The 26,412-nt window shown below is 54.9% G+C and overlaps 3 protein-coding genes across 4 annotated transcripts; 1 reads left to right on the plus strand and 2 right to left on the minus strand.

The window, feature by feature from the left end:
* Positions 1-4,660: 4,660 nt before the first annotated feature.
* On the plus strand, positions 4,661-7,039 carry LOC309890428 (myogenesis-regulating glycosidase-like). The gene has a single exon (XM_082784286.1). It carries the CDS (start codon positions 4,852-4,854, stop codon positions 6,940-6,942), a length of 2,091 nt encoding a protein of 696 aa, XP_082640412.1. The 5' UTR covers positions 4,661-4,851; the 3' UTR covers positions 6,943-7,039.
* Positions 7,040-10,640: 3,601 nt separating this feature from the next.
* LOC309890145 (myogenesis-regulating glycosidase-like) lies at positions 10,641-22,182 on the minus strand. Of its 2 annotated transcripts, none has more exons than XM_082783734.1 (2): positions 22,131-22,182; positions 10,641-15,926 (listed from the first exon to the last, which is right to left on the minus strand). In XM_082783734.1, exon 2 carries the CDS (start codon positions 15,795-15,797, stop codon positions 13,761-13,763), a length of 2,037 nt encoding a protein of 678 aa, XP_082639860.1. In that variant the 5' UTR covers positions 15,798-15,926; positions 22,131-22,182; the 3' UTR covers positions 10,641-13,760. The 2 variants fall into 2 exon arrangements, with proteins under 2 accessions (XP_082639860.1, XP_082639861.1); XM_082783735.1 differs by lacking the exon at positions 22,131-22,182 and adding an exon at positions 19,833-19,981.
* Positions 22,183-22,721: 539 nt separating this feature from the next.
* Positions 22,722-26,020, minus strand: SPMIP6 (sperm microtubule inner protein 6; the record flags this gene model as incomplete). The annotated part of the gene is made up of 7 exons (XM_082782807.1): positions 22,722-22,824; positions 23,780-23,869; positions 23,992-24,205; positions 24,318-24,393; positions 24,509-24,621; positions 25,083-25,230; positions 25,883-26,020. 7 exons carry the CDS (start codon positions 26,018-26,020, stop codon positions 22,722-22,724), a joined length of 882 nt encoding a protein of 293 aa, XP_082638933.1.
* Positions 26,021-26,412: the final 392 nt, after the last annotated feature.

A 26,412-nucleotide genomic window follows, 5' to 3' on the forward strand; every position in this document is an offset into this window, starting at 1 on the left:
CATTTGTGAGCTCTGCAGAAAGTGACCAGTCTAAATGTGCACATGCCAGCACAGACCAAAACAAGCCAGCTTAAAATCAGCCTCTGAGATCTCCCAGGTCTCAGGAAAGCAGATAATTCTTCTCCCTGATGCACAAACTCATGTGGAGAACAGCATCATTCTGCTCCAGTGCATTTCAAAAGCCTGCATCCTTTCACACAACCCACACACCACTTTGGCCTTATTTCTTACACATGCAGGAAAGTGTTTCCATATAAAATCCCACTGTAGCTCCTAATCCCGTTTTTCCATGGTGCGTTGGATGGCTGATGGCATGGGTTTGCCTCTTGCATAGGGATGCTTCTCCCAGTCGTTTTCATAGCTTTTCTTAGGCTGCCCTAAGAGGGAGCAAGTGAATTTCCAGCTGTGATCTCTTCCACAGGGAACAGGATAGTCCTAAAACTGCTGGCTCCCAGTCACATAACTTCAATGTCCTATTGGTCTTCACTGACCTGTGTCCCCTGGATCAGCCTTGTTCTTGGCTCCATCACCAGTTTGTTGAGTGCTTTGCATTTTCCTCTTCATTTTGCAGCTCATGGTAGAGTTAATCAGGGTGAAGTGATAAGCACTTCTGTCTGGGTGCCTGGTTCAAAGTGCTTGTGAAAAATCAACTTCAGCCCTGCTGGGAAGTTTCTGAAAGTCTCAGAGAAGTCTCTTGTGCGTGGCCAGGCTGAGTTCTGGTGGTCCTCACAGCCCTGGTGGTGGGAAGCCCTGCTCAGACCCACGTCCCTCCCTGGCTCATTCCTTCACCTGGCACTCTTCCAGAGGTCATTCAGAGCAGCCTGACATGACAGCACCTCTTTATTTCCCCATATTACCTTTATTTACAGAGCTCTCAGCTTATTTCCCTTCTCCTTGGGCACCCTCAGAGCTCCCCAGAGCCCCAGACAAGCCCTGGGGGATGAGTAGTGGTGTGGGGATCACTCACACCACAGCCCTGAGGCCAGCCTGGTGGAGCTGCTCCCTGCAGCATCCCCGGCCTCCAGTCCAGGCTGTCTCGGCAGATGGAGCTGCTTCCCTAGGATGCAGCCAGATGCTGTGCCCAGACCCTGCCTCGGCTGATGCATGCAGCTTGGAGCAGTGTGTGGTCCTTGTGTGCGGGCTCGGGAGTCGGACACGGCCCTGGGATGAGGAAGGAGCTGGTTTTTGCATTTTCTTTTCTTCCAAATGGGGAAGGAGGAGTTTGTCTGTGTAAGCAAGTAAATGGGACTTCCCACTTCAGCCAGGACTGAAAGGCATGTGCAGTAAACGCTGCTTCGTTTCAGGTAATGGGGGGGCTGGGATCCTCTGAAGAAGGAAAAACCCCAGGAAATACTCCTGTTCCAGACCCGAGCTGCTCTCGCATGTCTCTGGGGCCCCCGAGCTTCCACAGGGATGCCAGCTTTGCAGCAGTGCTTTGTAACGGCACAAGCCAGCAGAGATCTCACCCAGATGAGTTATAAGCCCTCTGTACACCAGCGAGAAGTGGGGAGTGGGGCAGGGACATCAGTGTCCTTGTCCCCATACCCAGAGCCCTTGGAGATGTCTGGGTCCCTAGGCGATTTCCCCCCTGCATTAAGCCCTGTTGGCTTTGTAGCTAATCTGTGTCAGGCAGTGCGACAACCTTGTCCCTCCTCTGCTCCTCTTCCTTGTCTGCAGTGACAGCAGAAACCTTTTTCCCTATGGTATGTAGGCACACAGGGAGTGGGGACAGGCCCCTGCCCCGGTGAGCTGTGAGTCTCACACACAGGCAGCTGTGTGCCAGGCGGCCACGGGACATGGGAGCTGAGGGGAGCTGCTTTCAGCTTTGGGTGTGTTGGCTGTGAAAAAGTCCCGCTTCAAACGGTTGGAAAGGGGCAGGTAAATGATTAATCTGTTCTTGCAGAGCCTGACAGAGCAATGGTTTGTTTATAGCCATGACTTATAGCTACCTATGGTGCTTTCGGCCAGAACTTGTCGTATACCCACCTGTGAGAGCCTGATAGCAACCCCTAAGTGTCTGATAACCTGCTATAAAAGGAGTCTTCATGGAAAGACCACTCCCTTTATTTAAAGACAGGATTGCTTCCCTGTGGGTTTTTCCGCAGGTGATGCTCTGCCGCTGCACCCTGCACCAGGGACTGGCAAATGCAGCTGAAAGCTCCTGCCCCACACTGTGAGCCCAAAAAGCCTGAGGGTTCAGGTATCACACATCTGGGAAGTGGACTGAGGCCCATGTGTGCCAAGTGCTCAGCTGAGGTGCTGGGGGCAGATGTGACCTGGGGGGGGCTCTCAGGGTAGGTGTACCAAGGGGTTTGGGCATGTAGCTCCACTTCTCTCTGGCTGACATGAGTTTCATCCCCTGCAACCCTTCCTTAGCTCCCATTTAACTCTAAGAGGGTCTAAAGTCCTGGCTCGTTTTCTGCATGTAAAGGTGGCAGCTATGTCAATATTTAATCTGTGCTGCTTAGATCCTCGGAGTGAGGAATCCAGGCTCCTTTTGGAGCAAAGTCTGCTAACTGATGGGTCAGGACCGGCACCAGATTAGCACCTGATAAAGCAGCCCAAATAAAACACAACCATGCCCTGTGTCTGCATCTCCCACACAGGATTTGATCCCCCGGGTGATATGCAGGTACCAGAGCAGCACAGCATCCTCCTTTGGGGAGGAAATCCCAAAGGAATGCAGGGCACAGGGGTCCCAGTTCCCTCATGTGCCCTCTTTCTGGAGCTCAGCTTCTGTCCCCCTGCCTAACGGAGGGGTTCAAAGTGATTGCCTGGGAGAAAAACTGTGTGTGTGTGCATAGAAATTAGGAAAACTCCTGAATGTCCTTTATTAGTCCCAAATAATAATAGTCCCAAATTCCCTGCTTTTTTTTTTTTTTTAACATTTTTTATTTGTTTAATATTAAAAAAAAAAAGAAAAAGAAAAAAGCAGAAGTCCTGAAAAAAAAAATATAAAAAATATTTCCCTCTTTTTTTTTTTTTTTCATTTTCTTACTCTGGAAAACGGTGGGGCTCATCTTAAAGAAAAGCCCTGTTTCCAGGCTGGCCAGGGGGGCTAAAGGAGGAAGGAAGAAGAAGGAGGAAAACTCGAGGGCGGCAACTCAGGAGCCGACCCAGCACATAAAAACATCTTCAAAGCGAAGAGCTTGTTTTTCAAAAACACCAGGGTTTCGCTGGAAACGACCCGAGCTGGAGCCGCCAAGCAGGGCCGGGACCCGGGCCAGCTTTGGGGAGGCTGCCAGCTCTCAAAGTGTGCGTAACCCAACCTGCGCCCAAACTGTCCCTGCCCCACACCAGGACTGGGTCACCATCTCCTTGGGGCACCAGTGACCTTTCTTCTCCCTACCCCCTGCTCCCTAAGCCCCTTCCCCAACACTGATGGGTTCCTGCGAGTTGGGCTCCACAGGAGTGATATTTGTCCAGGATGCTTTTATCCATTCTGGCTCTTTTTCAGGGCAAAGTCTTGCTCTCCCTGACAGCTCACTCAAAAAATAGCTCAGCGGCTCATTTTGCTGGCTGGGAGGCTGCTGCGATCGATACCGAATGCGGTGACTTCTGGTATTTTTAATGGCTGCCTGGGCAGCTTATCGTCTCTGTATACTTAGATACTGATGTCACAGCAGCGTGGGTAAATACACCAGGCATGTATTGCTGGGCATGGCTGGGCTGAGCAAGAAGTACTTCTTTTTTCTTCCCCTCCATGCAGGCTGCTCCTGCAAACTTGGGGTCTTGGAGATGCATCAGACCACACAGATCCCAGACAGGGTCAGCCCCATTGCCTCATGCTGCCTGCTTCATTTTCTGCCGTTTTTGTTGGCACTGGATGCTCTTTCAGGTGCTGGGAGCTGCACTGCACTGGCTGACTTTCCAGCTCACGATGAAGCTGGGATGTGTATGGCAGTGCTGTGCATTTCCCAGCAAAACAAGGATTTCTGCTCTAACGTGCTCTTGGTCTTGCAAAAATTCCAGTTTAACAGCCTAACTCCAAACCCTGTGCCTAAATATCTTACACCCCCATTGCAGGGTAGCTTCTGGCCTGATGTAGGACAGATGTGCATCCTGGGAGTTGCAGGACTTGAATTAGGACAAAAATAAATGGAGAATGGGATAGGAGGAAACATCCTTCTTTTTCTGAGCCAGTGCAAGACATCTTGGAGAAAGGAGGGCTCTGATGAGCACCCTGACGCAGTGCAGTGCAGGCGGCTGCCAGCCCCAAAGCCCATGTGTGCCCACGTCCCCGTGTCCCTGCTGCAGCTCAGGAAAGGAGCAAAGTGCAGGGAGATAAAATTTCTGCTCACCGGGCTGCATCCCCAGGGATGGTGGGAACTGCTGCAGAGGCTGGACACTTTGGCAAAGTACTTTGCTACCTACATTCAATGCACAGAAGCCATGGACAGGTAGGGAAATCTGTCAGGGCAAAAAATTGATATAAAAACAACAAAATCCTGACCAAATTGCCTGAGTCACCAGGTACGAGCCCCTCTCCCTGGCCCCGTTCTGCTCTGTGACACAGCACGGCTGCAGCCAAAGGACGGTCACAGGAATCCTGGCATTGCCCTGCTCCAACAAATCTCAGCTCAGCTTCCAGAGATCAGGCTGCAGCAGCACAGAGCAGAGCAATCCAGAGCTGCAGAGACAGATCCAGGAGGATCTAGGTCTGTTCAGAAGATTTTATTGCTTTTTTCACTGTTTATAACCCTCTGTTTCAAAAAATGATGCTGCAGGTGTGAGTGGCCAGGCTTTGGAAAGAAGATTGTGATCACTTTCACATTGTATCTGGGCTTTTCTTTCAACAAGTAGAAGGAAAAAAAAAAAGCGAAGTATCTAAACAGATATTACAAAGGAGTCATGGAAAGTCAGATTACTCATCGAGCAGAAAAACATGGAAACGCTCAAAAGGGAGATATCAAAGAAACGCATTTGCCCAAAAGCTTCATGAAGCAGAAGCCCTTGAAGGAGCTGAGGCCCATGCTGGGGGCCGTCACGCTGGGCCTCGTCCTGTTCATCGCCGCGGTGGTGGCCTGGTGCTACTACACGGTGTCCCTGCGCAAGGCGGAGCGGCTGAAGACGGAGCTGATGGACCTGCGGGCGGACGGCTTCGTCATCAGGAACCAGCACGGGGAGGTGGTGTTCCGCCTGGCCTTCCGCTCGGGGAGCCTGGACCTGGAGTCGTGCTCCAAGGAGGGCGAGATCCTGAGCTGCACGCGCTCGCACCGCGGGCCGCTCAACTTCTTCATCCAGACGGTGAAGCCCAAGGACACGGTGATGTGCTACCGCGTGCGCTGGGAGGAGCTGGCGGCCGGCCCGGCGGTGGAGCACACCATGTTCTGGGAGGACGCCCACTGGTACGGGGGCTCGGAGATGAGCACCCAGCACTGGCCCATCCGCCTGGCCGGCTACCAGGAGCCCGTGCCCTACGTGACCAGCGACGTCTACTCCTTCCGCGACAGCTTTGGCGGCATCCTGGAGCGCTACTGGCTGTCCTCCAAGGCGGCGGCCATCAAGATCAACGACTCGGTGCCCTTCCACCTGGGCTTCAACGCCACCGAGCGCACCCTCTTCTTCCAGGCCCGCTACAAGGACTCGCCCTACAAGCCCCCGCCGGGCCAGCAGCCCTTCCCCGAGCTGAGCTACCGCGTGTGCGTGGGCTCCGACGTCACCTCCATCCACAAGTACATGGTGCGCAGGTACTTCAACAAGCCCTCCAAGATCCCCGCCGAGAACGCCTTCCGCTACCCCATCTGGTCCACCTGGGCACTCTACAAGAATGATATCAATCAGGATAAACTCTTGGATTTTGCAAGAAACATAAAGAAGTACCGTTTTAATTGCAGCCACATTGAGATTGATGACATGTACACACAAGCCTACGGGGACTTTGACTTTGACCCTGTCAAGTTCCCCAATGTAACAGAGATGTTTGCAAAACTGAGGGAGGATGGCTTTAAAGTCACCCTGTGGATTCACCCTTTCATACACACAGATTCCTCGAACTTTGGTGTGGGGATTGAGCGTCAGCTGTTCATCAAGGAGCCATCGGGACGGCTGCCGGCCATGGTGGAGTGGTGGAACGGCATCGGGGCCATCCTGGACTTCACCAACCCGGCAGCCCGGGACTGGTTCCAGAGCCACCTGCGCCAGCTCCGCCACAAGTACGGCATCTCCTCCTTCAAGTTTGACGCTGGTGAGACCAGCTACCTGCCCAAGCAGTTCAGCACCTTCCGACCACTCTCAGACCCCAGCATCTGGTCACGGCGCTATACGGAGATGGCCATCCCCTTCTACGAGCTGGCGGAGGTGCGGGTGGGCTACCAGTCGCAGAACATCTCCTGCTTCTTCCGCATCATTGACCGCGACTCCGTGTGGGGCTATGAGCTCGGCCTCAAGTCCCTCATCCCCACGGTGCTCACGATCAGCATGTTGGGGTACCCCTTTATTTCTGCTGACATGATTGGGGGGAATTTTTTCCCAAATAAGACAGATGGTGCAGTTGAGATCCCAGACCGTGAGCTGTACGTGCGGTGGCTGGAGCTGTCGGCCTTCATGCCCTCCATGCAGTTCTCCATCCCACCCTGGCTCTACGACAAGCAGGTGGTGGAGATCGCACAGAAGTTCACTGAGCTCCACGAGTCGCTGGTGGCCCCGCTGCTGCTGGAGCTGGCCGGGGAGGTCACCGACACTGGCGACCCCATCATCCGGCCCATCTGGTGGATCTCACCCCGCGACGAGGCCACCCACAGGATTGACTCACAGTTCCTCATCGGGGACACCCTCATGGTGGCACCCGTCCTGGAGATGGGCAAGCAGGAGCGCGACGTCTACCTGCCGGCGGGCAAGTGGCGCAGCTACAAGGGAGAGTTGTTTGAGAAGACACCCGTGCTGCTCACCGACTATCCTGTTGACTTGGACGAAGTTGCCTATTTCCATCGGATTTCGTAACAGCTCCTCCATCAGCTTTGCCATGGTCTCAGGAATTAATGAACCCATGACTTTATTGACCTGGGAATTTTTATAGCTTTTGAAGTAGAAATACATTAGCATGAACTCAAAGAAAATACTGTGACCTTTATTTAGTGTGTCAATTGCTATAGAATAACTTATTAAAATGTATTGGATGAATGTCTTGACTCTTGTAGTACGACTAATACAATGTATAGAAACAGATTCTCCACTCCTAATCTCTTCCCATCAAGAAATGCCATGCACACTTACTTTTTATATAGAATAATGATAATTAGATGGACTCCATTGTTACCCAGTGGTACTGCAGCCCTTCTCCTTAGATTTTTGTATTTTTCATTTGCTTAGTGAAGGAAGCCGTTGGAGCAGAGTATTTTCTTAAACTAAAAATAAATCAGAAAACAATCTGTGATTAATCTAAAGAGAGCAGCACCAAATTTTCAGCCTGTACATCAGATGGGTGCTGATGCAGTACAGCAAGGAGAGTTTGTATTTCCCATGAACTGATTTGTCCAAGGAAGCAAAAAGAAGCTTTAGCACTTGCTAACAGTTTGCAAACATTTCCCCCCCCCACCCCCCTTTTAATGGAAGGAAGTATTGAGAAACATGTCCCTGGTGTGGAGTCAGCCAAGCCTGTAAGCATGTGGTGAGATCTCACTGACAGTCAAGATTAAAACCTAGCAGCAAGTCATGCATGGGTGAGGACCACTAATGGGATCCATTCATGGTTTGGGTCCGTATTTGGGAGCAAGGGTGCAATTTGTCCACCACAGAGATCCCAGGGAAGACTTTAAATTGTCCTCCTGAGAGAGCTTGGATAAATAACATACTAGCCCAAGTGCCCTCCTGCATCAGTTTCCCCATGGAAGATGTCCTCCCATGCCACCAGCTGTGCTGATGTCCATCAGTTGGCATGCTTCTGCCCCGGGACATGACTTCTCCTGGGTGACAGCATCTCAACAGCACCTGTGGGTTTGGGAAAAGTGAGCTAGCTCTGAAATGTTCTCCAGTCTTGGTCCAATCTTCCCCATTTCTAAATTAAGAGAAGTTTGAAGGTGACGTGACTGAGGAGTTTAGGAGAATTCTGAGTTCTCTGGGCTGTGATGCCTCTTCCCAAAGCAAGAGACTGATTCTTTCTCTGCCCCCAACAGGCTGCTGGTGGCACCTGGGGGAGGTAAAACTGTGCATGGCTCACACCAGGAGAAAACCCCCTTCTTTAGGGGTTTGCCCCAGAGCTGGTCCATATCATGAGTACACAGGGACTTTAGAGCATCATGGTCACTCCAGAGCTAATTTGGTGCTCAGTCTACGCAGTCCCACCAGAGGTCCATTATGGTACAAGGACCCTATGCGGCCACAGCTGCACAGGAAAGGACAAGCCAGGATGGTTTGTAGATGTCCTTGAAAGCAAGGTAAGAAAGCAGCCTCAGCCCCAGTGATGCTGGTGGTGTGGTGATGGGGAGAGACAACCCACCAAACCTCCCTCAGTCCAGGGGTGTGAAGGGGAGCCACTGCTCAGTGTCACGGTGATGTTCGGGGTCATTGCTTTTCTCCCCTGGGGATCAAAGTGTCCCAGTAGGCCCCAGCAAAGCTTGGCTGTTGCTTCAGCAGGAAAAAAGGTTCCTAAAAAGCTGAGATTGCATGTGGTACTCACCCAAAACCTGCTGGTGCCCAGGCTGGTTGGGGTGAGGAGCCAATCTCCAGCCCCATCAGGCAGCACCTCTACCCCATAATCTGTGTGCATGGTCATGGCTCTGCTGTCCTCCTGCATCACAGGCTGGGGGGGAAAATGCATCTCCAAGACCTTCTGCACCCACTGGGGATGATACAGGCTGCCTGATCCTAGCAGATCCCCCTGGGGAAAGGAGAGGTCAAGTCCATGTGGCTGCAAAAATCCCTCCCCAAATCTCCACCCCTGCCTGCTCTCTCCCCCTCTGCCTCTCCCTGGCGGGCCTTCACGCTGCTGGAGGAACATCTGGTTTGCCTTGCTGAGCTTTAGTCACAGTTGTTTTTTAGCAATCCCAGCTCTGAGCAAGTGCTGTGCTTGCTGGAGGGGCTGGTGACGTGGGAACATCGCTCACTCCAGGCTGTCTTTATGTTTTTTTTTGGAGGGGGGTGGTTATTATCCTTAATCTTTGAATATCATTGAGCTACAAATCACCGATCCCCATTGGCAAAAAAGTAAATGTATTAAAAACAAACAAAAAAAACCAGTCCCTGCCTTTCTCTACTTGGCTGCGGGATTTTGCATGGCCCAGCCCAGCATTATGGCTTTCCTGGACTCCAGGACTGTCTGTGATGGAAGAGGTTGTTTTGATGGAAGAGGTTGTTTTTCACTAAGGTTGCCAGACTGGCTGCATGCCTGAAGGGGATCTGTTGCTGTCAGCTTGTCCTTTCACCACAGCTCTTCCCGGACGTGTGCAGTTTTTTGCCATTTTTTTTCTCTTACTTTTAATGAAAGCTGTGATCTCAGGCAGGGCTGGACCTGCTCCCAGCCAGGACCCCGTGGCTCAGCAGCCACTGCCCCACTGGCACCTGTGGGCACCTCTGCAACCTGGTTTGAAATGAGCTGGGCTTTGGCTGTAGCCTCTCTTGGTCTGGATGTGGCCATGAACACCCCTCACCATGCAATGCACAGCCCTGGATGTATTTTTGAGCCCTGCCTAATGTGTGGTTTGGCATCACCTCATGATCAGTGGGGTCCAGCTCCCATTTTGCTGGGACCCAGCGTACTGCAGATCCCATGTAAGCCTCATGCATCCTTCCTGGACACAGCTCCATCTCTCAGGAGGATGCGAAAATACCCACCCAAAAACATCAGAAAAAACAACAGCAATCCAGTTCTAATCCCAGCAACTCCAGGGAGGACTTGTGCATTACTGAGGACTGCTGCAGGTGCTGAAGGCAGCTCCAGCCTGTCCCAGGTCTCCAGCCAGAATCAGCTTCACCTCTCATGGGTGAGCATCAGCCTGGTACATGGATACTGCTTGGATCCAGGGGAGAAGGCAAAGGAAAAGAGTTGGGAAAATGCCTTCTGCTGCAAAAGCATCAAATCAAAGTCCCCCTCATCCCATCAGCTGAGTTGTGTAAGTTTCATGATCTGTTTCTGGTGCTCCCATGGCCAAAACCATCCACACTACCCCTCTACCCTGCCAGACCAGCGTGGGAAGGGGACCTGGGGACAGCAGGGACAGGCAGTGCCCCAGGTGAATTTCTGGAGCCTCTTTGGGAAGCTGCAAGCAGCCTTGTCATCCTGCACACAGTTTCAAACCGTGTGTCTTCTGTGTCAGCATGGACCAGCTACCCCCAGAGGTTGGCACTGAGGGGCACTTTTGGGGAAAGAATCAGCAGAAAGGGTGTCACAACTGATCTGATGCAGCAGCAGGAGTCACCTGGACGTGCCTTTTTCTAGGCCAGCCCCTAGCCACAGCTCTTCCCCTGCCACGGGGATGCCAGGGAGGGCGATTTGTGACCCATCCCAGCCCATGCGGCAGGAGGGTGGTTGTGGTTGTAGGCAGCCCCTCCCTTCAAAACACACATCAAAGCTTCAGACCACAAGTTTTAAATAAACCAGCAGCCTCAGTTCTTATTTAAGTAAAGCCTGAGGTGAAAAAAGCCCCAGATCTGCCCGAAACACTGGCCCTACATATAGACAGACACGTTAAACTTCTTTTTGTTTTCCAAAGTTTTATATCAATCAAGGCAATTGATGTTACAGTCTCATTTTCATAACAATTAAGAATTAGAAAAGTGGTTAAAAACAAGCCCCCTGGCATTGTGGTCCGACTCAGGAAGGCGTGTGATACCCCAGCACCCACTCAGCCGACACACAACGGCATGAGCTTCCAAACCCAGTCCCACAGGCGTCACGTCGACTTGCTGCTCAGACACAACCTGCCAGAGCCAACTGGAAGAGGCTGAACCAACCCCAAGACCCGTTTTGGGGCTTTTCCTTGGCTGAGTCAAACTAGTTTTGGACAGCGACCCTTGGGTAAGCCAGACAGATATCCCCAGGGGGAGGTTCCCAAAGTGTCTGTGCACGGAGCGCTTGTGGTCTGTGAGGTGCTAGGGATGCTCCAGCTGGGCTGCAGGGCTACAGCACAGTGTTAGAAACAGTGGTTTTGGTAAAAAGCATGACGGAGAGGGTACCTAGAAGCTTCTGATAGCTTGAGGCAGCACTGTTGAGCCTGTCTCCAAACTGTGGGGAAGACTTGGTGCCATGGACAGCCTCCCATATGGGCCCTTGGGCAGCCACCTGCTCCTCAGCTTCATCCCTTACATCCTCCCAGCTTTACCCTAACCACAGCATTTAGAAAAATAAGGATACTTTATAATCTCAGTCGTTTACAACAAGTTAAGAAAAACCTCTAACAATAAAACTCTTTATTTTGAGGGAAGGGGAAGAATGGCATGTCTAGTGGAGACTTTTCCTCCATGACCTTCCTGACTGTGCCCTGTTGAATGTTGGTGCTTTCCTGGCACAAAGCTGCTAGGGTCTGGCCACACTGGACTTTTGTTTTCTTGACCTCTGTGAGGGGACCAAGGTACTCTTCCAGACACTCCCATCATGTTCACAACAAAAGGATCCTAGCAGGAGAACTGATCAGCTCCTGGCCAGCGAGTGTCTCTAGCTTGGAAAAGCACCACTACTTGCACTGCGGCCAGGGAGCAAACCTGAGCCCTCCACAGCTGAGCCTGCGACATGCTTGTGCTTCCACTGGGCAGGGACCTGTCTCGTTTTGAGGCCAAACCACCAAATTACACAGGTCAGATCCAGCCAGACCTCAGGGTCAGTTCCAGAGTCAGAGACTCACAGAGGAGTTGAGGTTGGAAGGGACCTCTGGGACCTTCTGGCCCAACCCCTGCTCAAGCAGGGCCACCCCGAACAGGTTGCCCAGGGCCATGTCCAGGTGGCTTTTGAAGATCTAGGAGGAGGGAGTCCATCAAATTAAAATTTCTCCCTTCCTTCCTAACCATAAAAGCACTTTAGATATTGCCCCAAGCACCTGAGTTTACTCCTGGGCACCACCACAAGCTCCTCACAAGGTACAGCTCCTTTGCTTCCTCCTGCAAGCCCAGAGCAGGAGATGGGCTTGGAGAAAGACCATCACAGGTATTGAACTCTGCCCCAAATGCTGTTCCATCTCCCTGGGTGGCGGACTCATGCCTGGATGCAATCTCGTAAGAAAACCTGCAGCTGCTGTACTCCCCTTGCCTTGAGCCTTTCCAGCTAACACAGCTCAATCCTGTGCAAACTTATTAAAAATTAATGGGCTGAGGGGTGCCGGCAGCCGGGGCATGGCCAGGAAAGTCCTGCCCTGGGGAGCAGAGCTGCCAGACTGCAATCCTGCTAGTAGGCTAGTGGTTTCTTGGAGCAGAGACTGCCCGTGTCTCTCTAAGTGCTTCCTCCCCCACAAAACTGAAAGGGAAAGCTGGAAAAGAATCCGGAAAAAGGAGGGAGAGAAATGCAGAGAAAATCTCCTCTGAGGCCATGGGAGCAACCTGAGCTGAGGTCTTGCCCATCCTAGTAATGGGAATTGGGGGTGCAGGAACACGTCACCCCGCATCCTCTCCAGAAGCCTCCAACAGCAAGCCCAAACTCTGAAGAAGACCCCTGCATCTCCGGGAGAGAGAGGAGGGCTGCACCAAAAAGCCCTACACAACAACATCATCTCTCAATTCCAACCTGAGATGAAGACGGCTATTAGCTTAATTCCATGGTACATGAGAACATTTCCTTGGGTGCAGCGAGAACACCCACTGGCACAAAACCATCAGTGCAAAAGCCGGTGTTTTCCACCCACCGGCAAGCCGGCTAGCAGCAAAACATCGCATCCATCCACAACACGTGCCGCTTGCGGGAACCCGCTGTTCCCGGGGAAGCAGCACACAGACCCCTGGAGATCTGCTTTGCTTCAGGCAGCCCTTCTGCCAGCAACAAGCCTGAAAGCTCATCTGTCCTTAAAAAACAATAATAAAAAAAGATGATATCTGCAGGACTATCGCGTAACAGAACAGGACCATAAATGTGTTAAAAAGAGTGATTGGGCACACTGGTAGGGACGGTGCTGCTCTAGAAGAGGCAGTGTTGACACCCGAGGCAAAACACACAGGGAAGAGTCTTGCAGCAGGCATTAGATGAGTGAGGAGGGGAGATGCAGCTGCTCCAGCAAGCGATGTGCAGTTTGTACAGCTGAAATACCTGCATGTCATGCGAGTAACCTGGCCTGCCTGGTACCTGGGAAAAGGGGAGCATGGGGCAAGAGTTAGTCCAGTGCCAAAATAAAGGGGGGAAAATGAATCTGTATATGTGTATATATATATAATCTAGCTTGTTTGCTGCTCTTAAAAAAGTCATTTTAAATATATTTGTCATATTAGAAAACTTAAGGCAGGCTGTGCTGTAGCAACCCTCCCACATCACACACCCCCATGCCACTGCTGGGTGCACCCATGGGACAAGAAACGCTCCCACAAGGCACTAACCAACCTTCCCCTCTTGAAATCCTTGGGAACCAAAAAAGTATTAGCTTTGACTGCGTGACAACTTTTTCCTCACCTATACAGAGAAAATTCTGCCTACTGTAACCCAAACAGAGCATCCCACCTGCCCCAAATTAAACAAACAAAAAAATCAGATCACACCTCTCCAAATAAAAAAAAAAACCCAAGGACAATAAAGTCTATTTAATTCCCTTCGGCAATCCCAGACCCAAATGAAATGTGCAATTAGAATTATTATTTGTTACAAAGTTCTAGTGTAAGGCATGGTTATCCCAAAGCTGATGGAGGAGCTGTTACGAAACCCAGAGGAAATAGGCAACTTCGTCCAAGTCAACAGGATAGTCGGTGAGCAGCACGGGTGTCTTCTCAAACAACTCCCCCTTGTAGCTGCGCCACTTGCCCGCCGGCAGGTAGACGTCGCGTTCCTGCTTGCCCATCTCCAGGACGGGTGCCACCATGAGGGTGTCCCCGATGAGGAACTGCGAGTCGATCCTGTGGGTGGCCTCGTCGCGGGGCGAGATCCACCAGATGGGCCGGATGATGGGGTCGCCAGTGTCGGTGACCTCCCCGGCCAGCTCCAGCAGCAGCGGGGCCACCAGCGACTCGTGGAGCTCGGTGAATTTCTGCGCGATCTCCACCACCTGCTTGTCGTAGAGCCAAGGCGGGATGGAGAACTGCATGGAGGGCATGAAGGCCGACAGCTCCAGCCACCGCACGTACAGCTCACGGTCTGGGATCTCAACTGCACCATCTGTCTTATTTGGGAAAAAATTCCCCCCAATCATGTCAGCAGAAATAAAGGGGTACCCCAACATGCTGATCGTGAGCACCGTGGGGATGAGGGACTTGAGGCCGAGCTCATAGCCCCACACGGAGTCGCGGTCAATGATGCGGAAGAAGCAGGAGATGTTCTGCGACTGGTAGCCCACCCGCACCTCCGCCAGCTCGTAGAAGGGGATGGCCATCTCCGTGTAGCGCCGTGACCAGATGCTGGGGTCTGAGAGCGGCCGGAAGGTGCTGAACTGCTTGGGCAGGTAGCTGGTCTCACCAGCATCAAACTTGAAGGAGGAGATGCCGTACTTGTGGCGGAGCTGGCGCAGGTGGCTCTGGAACCAGTCCCGGGCTGCCGGGTTGGTGAAGTCCAGGATGGCCCCGATGCCGTTCCACCACTCCACCATGGCCGGCAGCCGCCCCGACGGCTCCTTGATGAACAGCTGACGCTCAATCCCCACACCAAAGTTCGAGGAATTGTAGTTTATAAAAGGGTGAGTCCACAGGGTGACTTTAAAGCCATCCTCTCTCAGTTTTGCAAACATCTCTGTTACATTGGGGAACTTGACAGGGTCAAAGTCAAAGTCCCCGTAGGCTTGTGTGTACATGTCATCAATCTCAATGTGGCTGCAATTAAAACGGTACTTCTTAATTTTTTCAGCAAATCTCAAGAGTTTATCCTGGTCGATATCATTCTTGTAGAGTGCCCAGGTGGACCAGATGGGGTAGCGGAAGGCGTTCTCGGCGGGGATCTTGGAGGGCTTGTTGAAGTACCTGCGCACCATGTACTTGTGGATGGAGGTGACGTCGGAGCCCACGCACACGCGGTAGCTCAGCTCGGGGAAGGGCTGCTGGCCCGGCGGGGGCTTGTAGGGCGAGTCCTTGTAGCGGGCCTGGAAGAAGAGGGTGCGCTCGGTGGCGTTGAAGCCCAGGTGGAAGGGCACCGAGTCGTTGATCTTGATGGCCGCCGCCTTGGAGGACAGCCAGTAGCGCTCCAGGATGCCACCAAAGCTGTCGCGGAAGGAGTAGACGTCGCTGGTCACGTAGGGCACGGGCTCCTGGTAGCCGGCCAGGCGGATGGGCCAGTGCTGGGTGCTCATCTCCGAGCCCCCGTACCAGTGGGCGTCCTCCCAGAACATGGTGTGCTCCACCGCCGGGCCGGCCGCCAGCTCCTCCCAGCGCACGCGGTAGCACATCACCGTGTCCTTGGGCTTCACCGTCTGGATGAAGAAGTTGAGCGGCCCGCGGTGCGAGCGCGTGCAGCTCAGGATCTCGCCCTCCTTGGAGCACGACTCCAGGTCCAGGCTCCCCGAGCGGAAGGCCAGGCGGAACACCACCTCCCCGTGCTGGTTCCTGATGACGAAGCCGTCCGCCCGCAGGTCCATCAGCTCCGTCTTCAGCCGCTCCGCCTTGCGCAGGGACACCGTGTAGTAGCACCAGGCCACCACCGCGGCGATGAACAGGACGAGGCCCAGCGTGACGGCCCCCAGCATGGGCCTCAGCTCCTTTGAGGGCTTCTGCTTCACCGGCGTGAAGTTTTCGGGCAGGAAGGTGTACATGGCGCCCTGTTTTCACTAGCACTCTTTTGCAGAGGAGTGGGAAGAAATATGTCTTTGCAGCAAGCCCGGGGTTCTCAAGAGAAGAAAACTGAGAGTTCCCACCTCCACCGAGCCCTGGAGTGCCTGTCTCTGAAAAAGAGGATATAAATCATCTCAGAAGAACCTCCGAATCAAGGGATCTCTTGTCACCTCTTTGCCATCTCGATTTCAGCAGCTCCCCATGCCTCCCTGCTATTGGGTTTGGACACTGCAGACAGGGCCCCAAGACACCCCCCGCCAACATGTGGGGTCCCCAACCTGAACCCCACGGAGGGCAGCACCCAGGGCAGTAAGAGCCACAGCGGAGCACGGCAGCTTTTCGGCTCCGTCCCGCTTCCCCTTTCATGGCCCCGGGGAAGGAGGCTGCTTGCAGAGCCAGGAGCCGCATGGCTTCCCCTTGGCTGCGGGCTTGACAGGCTCGGCCAAGCACAACGCTGTGGGTTCAGAGGCGAAAAGTGAAGTCAGGACACTGGGGAGCGAGGAGCAAAACCAGGCAGAGATGGAGCAGGGGTGGAGAGGAGCCACAGAGCTGTCGGTGTCTGCCTCTGCCCAGCTGGATGCTGGGCTCTCAGGGGCTTGGCATGGGCAAGGGCAGGACTAACCACCATCTCCTGGCCCCCTCCAGCCCATTACAGCCGAAATGGCCCCAGGCTTGCAGCAGAGCAGCTTGGCTGCTTGTGGGGGATGAGGGTGACCTGAGCATCACCCAAACCCCTGTTCCCCTCCACAGAGTTGCCCAGGTGTGATCCCGAAGGGTTGCACTGCAGCAACTGGGCACGGGCTCTGCGAACTACACAGCGTCTGTTGTTCGTTTTGAAGCAGCTCTCGGGACAGATCTCGCAGCCTTGCTGTCAGAAGAAGGAAGGCTCAGAGCAGAGCAGGCTGCCCGCACCCCATCCCTGAGAGAGCTGCTGCTGGGCAGAGATGTGGGGTCAGAGAGAGCCCAGCAGGGACACGGGGGCATCTGGGGCAGGGGCTGCAGGGACGGGATGCAGGCAGGCAGGATGAGTGCCGGCCTGGCCACGTCACCTTCTGCTGGGTGTCTGTAACCTTCTGGGCTGCCAGTCGCTTTAAATGGGATTACGGCGGCATTAGGAAGCGATTAGCCTGAGCAGGCAGTGGGTAGAGCTAAACGACCTGTCCCGCAGCCAAGTCCCACTGAGCCCTCACTCACCGGCCAGGAGCAGCTCCAGTCACCCGGCCCGTGTCACCCAGGGCCACGTCCTGCCCACAGGAGGGGAAGGGGATCCTCGCCCCCCAGCACGAGCCCAGCTGCCAGCAAAATCAGGCAGTAAAGGCGGTGGTGGGAGATCCTGCATTGGCATTACACCTTCATCCTCCTCCAGCAACACTCCTTGGTGTTTAGAGGGGACAGAAGTGGGGATGGTGCTGGGAAGGTTCACAGAAGGGTTTTTGATGTAACCAGCACAGCCAAGTGATGCTGTGGGGACATTGTGATGCCCAAATCGGAGCTGCTTCCCTGCCACCCATCTCCACCAGCATGGACACCCGTGGGAGGTGAGAGGGTCCGTGTGGGTGTGCCAGCACCACAACAACACACATGGGGCCAGTGCAAGTGTCTGGGTGTTTCCAGACATTTAAAAGCATATGCTTAGCCCAGATGAGCTCCCTCCCTCTCTGCACTGGGAATTTTTGGGATGCCAGTGACAGAGCTCCTGCTATCAGAGACAAGTGTGTGCCTTGTACGTGTGTTATCTTGGGGCCGGGAAGCTCCAGGGGGGAGAAAACAAAATGCAGCCACCCACTGAGCAGAACTGGCAAATTATTCCGGGAAGAGGACTTTTGAAAGCTGTCATGTTGGATGAGAAAAGGGAAATAAATGGCTTTGTCTCTCCTAGATTTCATCTAGGATTTTAAGCCTCAGATACGGCTGATCCTGCCATGGTGGAGATGGCCCCCTCCTCATCTCCGCTTAAAACTGAGAGCAACAAAGCAGCCCCCTGCTCCAGGGACTTGCTGGATTTCCATCTCCCTTTCAGGAGGCTGCTTTATTATTTATGAACTACTTTGAATCCGCTCTATTTTTAGGCAGTTTCTTTTTCCCCCTCCATGGGCTGGAATTTGTGATGTACGCGAAGGAGCTGGCACCACTGCTGCCACTCAGGAGCGAACCAATGCAGTTTGTAGGAAAGGTTTTCGGCCCCATTCTGCCTTGGAGCTGTTCACAACCTGGGTGTCTGAGCCAGCAGACTTAACCCAGTCTGTCGGTCCTGGCTGTCCGTGGGTCTGGCACACCCAAACAGACACACGATGGATGCCGGGGCACCCATCCAGTGCGAAGGCTGAGCCAACCTCTGTGGCTTGGTGGAGGAAGGGCTCGGGCAGCCCTGCATGGAGGCAGAGCACCATCCTGCACTGTCCCACCACAGAAAATGATATTCACTGACATGTGCAATCAGCAGCACCCAAAAATGCAGCACTGCACCATGCAAGATGCCCAGACCTCAAGCACTGGTGCAGGCTGCAACTTGAACATCCAGCACCATTTCAGGCACTCGTGGTGGGGGCAAATTTGCTGAGCCACAGGGAGAGCTTCAGCAGCACAAACCCTGTAAACGCAGCAGCTGTCCGTGGGGTGGGACAGCCCAGAGCATGGCTGAGGTAGGATTAAACCCCTTTTGGTGCATGGGGCTGATGGGCTGTGTCAGATGTCACCTCTTCCAGGATGAACCTTGAGGTCTGGACATCACCTCGGGCACAGCTCTGCCAAGAAGGCTGTGAGAAATGTTTGCAGCTGGGGGCCAGCAGGAGCTTGCTCTGTAGCTGGCCCAGACCTCCTTGGTTTTGCTTTGTTAACAAAATTTGCAGCTCACCATCCCGTGACCTGTCCCTGTCCCTGTCCCAGACCAAAGGTAAGTCTTCTACGCTCCCCCGAGATAACGCCCACCACCTTGCACGCGGAGAATTGCCTGCACACGCCACGGCTGTTTCAACATATTTTGGAATGCAAACTTGTTATTTTGCTCCAAGGCGACATTGCGGTGACCTCCAGCTCCTCTAAAAAAAGAAAACGGGCAGGGAGGGCGGCAAAGCCAAGCAGCGTGCTTGCAGCTTGCTGCGACGAAGCTTCCCAGCTGACCCAAAAACAAAGCTTTTTCTTCCCTTTCCATGGAAGCAGCCAGTCGCCTTGCCTTGATCTGTGATGAAAGCAAAACACCCTAGCAGGGCACACTTTACAGAGTAAAAATAAAAATTCATTTTTCGACCGGTTCTATTTTTACCAATACCGCTGCTAAACGCGGGCTGCGAGACCCACAGCACCACTAACCCCAGCACCTTTGTAATGAGGTCACTGGTTTAAAAATGGTCACTAACAACTAATGGGTCCCTATTGCCCTGGCAGGGTCAGATCCAAACTGTGTTGGTGCCTGCACTGATTTCCCAGGCCAGGATGTCAGAAAACTGTATGTCAGGTGGTGCAAGGTGCTGCCACCTCTCCGAATGTCTTGGAAGGGGTCAGGCAGATGAAACACTGCAGAATTCACTGCCAGACGTTTCCAACCCCTAAAAGAGCAGGGAATTAGGATGGCAAAAGGGGGAAATGACTTCTCTGTAAAGCTTCTACAGGAACAAAAGAAGCCTCTGAGTGCACAGTCCTTGTGACTTGCTAAAGGGACTTTGCAGCCCAAGTCTGAAAGGGGCTGGGATGAACAAACCCTTCTGTGGGTTTATTTTCTCTTTGAGGAATCAAATAGGAGCCAGGGGGGCAGGGGGACACATGGGGTACACAGGGCAGCACCAGCAAGGTGGGGCACAGCTGCTCTAGGTCACAGCAGGGCCCAACACTGCCTGGTCTGAAGGGCTGGGGGACAGGCCAGGAGAGGGGGGTCACTTTGCCTCCTGCAAAGTGACAGCTGCTTCCCTGCTTTTGGGATGCCACCTCCCTGCCAATACAGCAGAAAATTCCCCACCACGCCTGGCTGTCGGGTACAGAGAGCTTATCCTGCCGGGGACGCGATCAGTGCCAGCACCTACCTGTCCATCGCCTCCCGGGGGTGCCTGGCTCTGCTGCAGATATATTTTAAGCACATCAAAAATCCATGCTGCTGCATCTCTCTGTCCTCCCCACAGCACCGGGAGGTTTCAGGGCACGGAGCTGGCTGTGCCCTGGGCAGGCTGCGAGCGGCACGTGCCTGCGGGCAGCAGGAGGGGACCGGCACGTCACCGGCGTGTCACCGGCGTGTTTTCTCGGGCACCGTGACGGAATCGCGTGCAGCCAGCCCTCCTGCTGTGGTGGCTGCTGCAGGCATCACAGCAGCAAGGAGAGAGCACGCAGGGTGCTGCTGGCGTGAGTGGGGTGTCGGCTTTGCATCCCAGAGCCTCGGGATTCAGGCTCAGGACTCACCTTCCTGCGGCAGGAGTGGGAAGGGAGGGGAAACGCTTGTCCCACCTGTGTTCAGAGGCTTTTAAGAAGCAGAAAGCAAAAAACTCACACTGCTCCCATACCAAATTATTATTATTCCTCCCCAAAAAAGTCTTGTGCTTCTAAGCACAGCTATGATTCAGCACCGTAATGGAGCTGCTTTGAGCAAAAGGAAACAACCAACCCCGCTGCTGCTGGCTGGTTCCTAAGCCAAGACCAAGCAGCACTGAGCACCCAGAGGATAAACCCCAAATATGTGAATATAGAGCTCATCCATGGACTGCAGAAATGCTGCTAGGTCTCGCATGGTGTGCAGAGACAGATTTGAGGCTGCACTATTCCCTCTGCTGAACCTTAAATACTTCCACCTGTACTGCAGGAACTGGCACTTCACAGCCCACTTTTGTTCCTTCACGCTGCCCGCACCGAGTGATGCTCCAAACCCCTTTGAACACCTCATCGGGTGTTTGACCATGACTGCAATGCAAAAAGGCCCACAGTGAGACAATTCTGGTGGCAGATGTCTTAAGATTGAATACACCTGACAATTCTCTCTTCACGTCATCTTTCCTTGCTCTTTAATGTGCACTGATTAGCGAGATGAAGTTCCAGTAAGCTGGTTTTTCAGTTTAGCTCTGCACATGCTTGCAATGCCCCCAGTAGGTGCCTAAAACTTGCCCCCGCAATGCCTCAGGTCATGCTCATGGTGACCAAATTTCTCCAAGCTGCCGAACTCTCCAGCTCACATGTGTAGGAAAGGCGAATTAAACAAACTTGCCCTGAAATCCTTCCAAGTGCAATTGCAAAAAGCAATCTCTCATGCAGGACAGGCTTTAAAACACAGTGAGTGGCCAGGAATAGAAGTGCCCTGGCAGGGGACATTCCCCCAGCATACTGCTTGTGCCTGGCTGCAGTGCGAGCACCTCCCCAGTGCCTCAGCCCTGCTTTGCCCCCCAAACCCAACCCAAGCGCCACCACCATGACTCCTGTCCCCTGTCCCATGCCCTGCCCTCTGGACACATTCGGTTCCACATCTCCCCCATGGCACACGATAGCTCAGACCCTAGCTGGTGACTCCTTGCCAAGGTGGCCACGGAGCCGTGCTCCCACCCCAGGCTGAAGGAGCAGATCCGTCCTTTTGGGAGCACTCCCGTGCCCTTTTCGGAGCACTCCCGGGCACTGAGGCTGGCTGAAACCCGAGCCCACCCCAACACCCGAGCACCACAAGGTGATACCAGGAAGAAATGGGAACCCAGGGGCAGCCCCTGGCACAGCCTCCGCAATTTTCCAACCCTTGCGAAACCCCCAGGTGCCTCCAGCTCCAGAGCGAGCAGCAGGCGATGAGCACCGAAATTTCTTCCCGTATCCGACAGCACCAGTGATGCTGGCCAGCCTTGGGCCAAACGTGAGTGCCAAGCTGTTAAAACACCTGCTGGCAGCTCCTGCGTGCCTGGGTCCGATGCGAGCCTCACGCCTCACCCGCTGCAGGGCTGCGGTGCCCGTCCCGCTGGGCATCGCCCACGGTGCCCACGCAGCCCAAGAGGGAAAGGGGAAGGAGAAAGGTGGCCAGGGGCTCCCTGGGGCACCTCCGCTGCTCGCCACCACCACCCATGGCAGGGGCTGGTGGCCGGGCTGTCCCAAAGACCCTCCGAGCCCAACCTGTGGCTGGAGCCGGGGCTCGGGCAGCCCTTTCGGGGCGGCTGACCCCCTCCCCACACCCTGCAAGTGGCAGGGGGACCGGGGCGCAGCCCCTACACCTAGCGGGGCCAAAGGACCGTACCCCGACAAGGGACACCCCGCTGCCTGGGGGTGCGCACCCCAAACCCGTCCAGGGGGCACCCCAAGCCCCCAGCCCCGGGAACCCCTCGGCACCCCCCCCCCTCCCAGCCCCAAGGGGTCGCGGCACTTACCCGCAGCCCCGGGCCATAGCCGGGCTCCGGCCGCCGAGCACACCGCCTCCCGCAGCGGTTCCGGGGCTGGGCGGAACCGGGGAGCTCGCTCCGCCCTGGCCCGGCCCCCCCTGGCCCTCCCCGATCGCCACCAGTCCCCTCCAGTCGCCACCAGTCCCCTCCAGTCGCCACCAGTCCCCTCCAGTCGCCCCCGGTCCCCTCCTGGCCCGGCTGGGGCGCAGCGGGTGCCTGTGAGGCAGGGGGTGCCGGGGGTGCAGGAGCAACCAGGTCTTTGCTAATTGACCGCACGCCTTCATTAGCAGCATGCAGTCATTACTGTCATACCCCTTGCAGATCCCCACTCCTCGCTTAGCCCCGTGCCGGGGGTCCTGGTGGGCTGCTTCTCCTTCTGGTGCAGTCACTGCGCTCCCAGAGCTTCTCCTGCATGCTTTGGTTTGGGCACCGGCCCCCCAGGTTTGTTCCAGTGCACCCCAAGGCAGCGGCCGCTGGATTTTATCCCAGGTCCCCCCTTCTCCAGCGACCGTGCCAAGGAAAGGAGCTGACAGGAGCAGTTTGCCCAAAGTGGTTTTATTGAAAGCCCACCTTTGGTCTTCAGCACTCCTGGGCAGAGTAAGCCTCTGAGCAAAACTCGGGGTGGATGGTGTAGCTGCCTCGCTGGACTCCTCCCATCCTCTTGAAGTGGCTCGTGTCCCACCTGGGGGAGATACACGGCACAGGGAGGATGAAACTCCAGTGAGGAAGAAGAGCAGAAGCCCCAGTGCTGGCTGCTGGCATCACTTAGGGGCGAATGGTGTGCGTGCAGCCACCCCAGTCCCCTGTGGAGGTGTCTTTGGGTGCTGAGGCCAAAGCCAAGGCTGGGCAGAAAGCTCCCTGGTGCTGCCACCTGAGCGAGCTGCTCCCAGCAGGTCTCATGCTGCCACCTCCTGCTCCTTGCACTGTCACCTCCCTCAAGCCTTCATTTCCAGAGCCATGCAAGTACAGGAAAATCTGCCTCTTTCTCAGCAGAGAAGACCTTGAGAAACATCTCGCCAGGGCTTGGGCACAGGGACATCTGTGGGGAGCTCATTGCCCCGTTTGTTCTTCCCATTTGCTTTTTTTGTTCTTCCCATTTGCTTTCAGTTTCTGCTCTCAGGAATTTAATGCCAATCACACGTCTTCTACGAGCCTGACTCCTAATTTTGGACTGTGGGGCGTTGATGTAATAGCACAGGGATGACTAAGCTGGATAAACAGCCTCCCCTCTCCCCTTGCTGCTTCCCAAGGGCTGTTCCAGGGTAAGAGCTGCCTCTGCAGTGGAGAGATACCAAAAGGGAACATGCGGGGATTAAAAGGTGCTGCTGGACCTGCAGTGGGTGGAGGACTGGGCTGATTACTGCATATTGGGCAGTGGGACCAGGACTGTGTTCCAAGGAGAGCAAGTGACAATGACAGAAAACACAAGAGCAGCATAGGCAACACTGCTGTGGCCCCAAAATCTGGGAAATGCTAACCCACATGAAGGCAGGCTGCACCATAGCCCCCAGAAAAATCCTCTGAGCAATTCTGCATCAAAGCCTAATGAAAAGAGAACTAGTGGCTGATGTTAGCAAGCTTTACCCTGGGGCAGCCTGCCCGTGCCTGGAGCAGTTCCTCACCCAACCCATCCATACCTAGGGCTCATATATGGGTACGATGGCTGGGGGCAATGTGAAGGTGCACAGAGAGTCGCCGTGGGGCTGTAATTGCAGCACGGGATGCTCCTGCAAGAGACATCGAAGGCAGGGTGTTGAGTGGCCCTGCAGATGAAGGAAGGCATGTCCATCCCACCCCATCCCATCCCAACCCAACTCGTCCCACCCTACCCATCCCATCTCAACCCAACCTTACAGTCCTCTCTGCTAGCGTGTTGAGATGGCTCCTGATGGCAGCGTCCCCATTGACGTAGTAGTCCATCCCTCGCAGGCAGTAGTGGCGCCCAGAGCAGGGGCTGTAGTAGCCCTGGAAGGGTCTCCTCCCCGACGTGGTGTACACGGGCTGCAGGGACGGCGGCGAGAGCCGCGACAGCCTGTGCAGCATGTCAGCAACCACCTCCCGCTCTGCAAGCAGAAGGGCGGCGAGGATAAGGGGCGAGGAGGAGATCACCAGGCAGCTCAGCACCTGGATGGCACGGGCACGGCAAGAGCCGGAGCTGTGAGTGAGGGCAGTTACCGTATTGGTTGAGGCAGGCGGGTTTTGGAGGGTATGGCACGGGTATGCTGCGCAGGTAGGTCTCCATCCTCTTCTCCTGCAGGGAGTGATCACAGCCCTTGCAGCATTGCCACCCTTTTGGTGCAGAGCCCGAGGTGCTAGTGGCACCCTCAGGGCTCCAGTTTTTTGGGGGAAGAGGAGCCAGGCCCTACCTTGGGTGGGAGGGGGAGGTAGGTGCTGTACTTGTTCCAGGCTGCGCTGTTGTAGGGGCCTGCTCTCCAGGTGATGTATTTGTCCTCGTTGACAAAAACCGGGTTGTACTTCTCTGCAATGTGAAGGTGACAGGCAGGGGTGGCCCATGGGGCGCGCAGCCACCTTTGGGGATATCCATGGGGATATGGCTGGAGTGTCCCAACAGCCTCCCATGTCCCACAGACATGGGCTCGGGGGTATTTCAGAGGAGCTGCTGCTTTGCATGCAGCTTTGGGCCACGGGATGCCCAGAGGGATGTGTCCAGGCATCACCAACCACCACAGGTTTTGGGAGACTGCCAGTGGAGTGAGCCCAGGGACCTCAGCACGGGGATGGGGATGGGGATGGGGATGGGGATGGGGATGTGTGGCAGCAGCAAAGCCACGAGTGCAGATGCCAAGTGGGTGTCCCTTTGTCCAGGGGAACACAGCATGCATAAGGAGGGATGGACTGAGCCACACCAGCATCCTCAGCTCCCCACCTGTGGCTTCTGGGGACATGCCCTGTGTGACACGGGATGGGACCTTGTGGTACCTTCAGGCCTGGTCAGCCAGTACTTCTCAGGCCAGTAGGCGGTGGGGTCGATGGCGTTCCTGTACAAGTACTCCTGCATCACTGCCTTAATCAGCTTGTCGGGCTGACCTTGGCTCGCTGGATTTTGGTCCTGGGGCACCGTTAATCCCTAGAGGCAGCAAAGAGCGGGGAGAGATGCCCAGGTGACACGGCAGCACCTGCCTTCCTGGGCATCGGGGCTCTCAGTAAGGCAGAGATTGGGGTGGGTGCACCAGGGACACCACGTATGGGGCCAGCAGCAGTAGGGAAAGGAGTTATGAGGCAAACCAGGTCCCCTACAGCTGGCAGAGACCAAGAGGGCTGGGGTCTCCCAGCATTTCTGAGCCTGTTCTGTCCCCGCACAGCAGTGACATCCATCTCTGTGCCCTCTGCTGGCTCTCTAATTACAATGCACGTGCTAGTGAGGCTGAAAGAGATGTGGTGTCCTTCACAGCAGAGCCTGCCTGCTTGTCGGGCTGCGTGGTGAGAGCTGCAAGGCCATGGCACACACGGACCCTGCTGTGGCAAGGCCACGGCTCGGGGATCTGTCCTGGAGCGGGGCTGGGAGAGGTTTTGCCGTGCTCAGGACTTCACGGGGTCCTGCTGGCACACAGGGCTCCCAGCTGAACACACCAAGCCCAGGGGACAAAAAGCCAGTGAGCACGGGCCGGGAGGTGTCAGACACTTTGCTGACCAGGGAACACGAACCCCCCTCTGTTACAGAAAGCGAGGTGCCCCCATCCACCTCCCCCGTGCTGGGGGAGAAACCCCGAGGTGTTTACCTGGGTCACAAACTTGTTTTCTTTCCATAGCTGCAGCGGGGCCTTCTCGTGGATCGACTTCTTCAAGGTGCACGGCGGGCGGTAGGAGTCGGTGTAGGTGCTGACGGGGGTCTTGTATTTTTGGGCAAAGAGGAACATGGTGCTGTGGCCACAGGGGTGCTGAGTCCTGGTGGGTTTTGGGGGGGGCTCAGCAACACTGTGTGGGGCTGGGGTCTCCCAGCCCACGTGGCCCTTACGTGGAAATGGAATGGGGCCCCGGTGCCACCAGCTTCTGGTGGTGCTGATGCCGTCAGTGACATCACAGTGTGGCAGCAGGGGGGATTTGGGCCATTGGGGATTTCTGTGCCATGGCTGCACTCCCTGGGACAGCATGTGCTGGATTAGGGCACAGCGACCCATCCCTGCTCCCCTCCCATCTTCCCTCCGTCCCTCCTGACATGGGCATCCCCCTGGCCCCAGGTTTCTTCCCCTCTCGCAGGCAATTAAATTAACAAGTGTAGGGAACAATTTCAGCAGGTCCTGGTCAAGAT

This window comes from Aythya marila (assembly GCF_965140915.1).
Source record: "Aythya marila genome assembly, chromosome: Z".
NCBI classification, from domain to species: Eukaryota; Metazoa; Chordata; class Aves; order Anseriformes; family Anatidae; genus Aythya; species Aythya marila.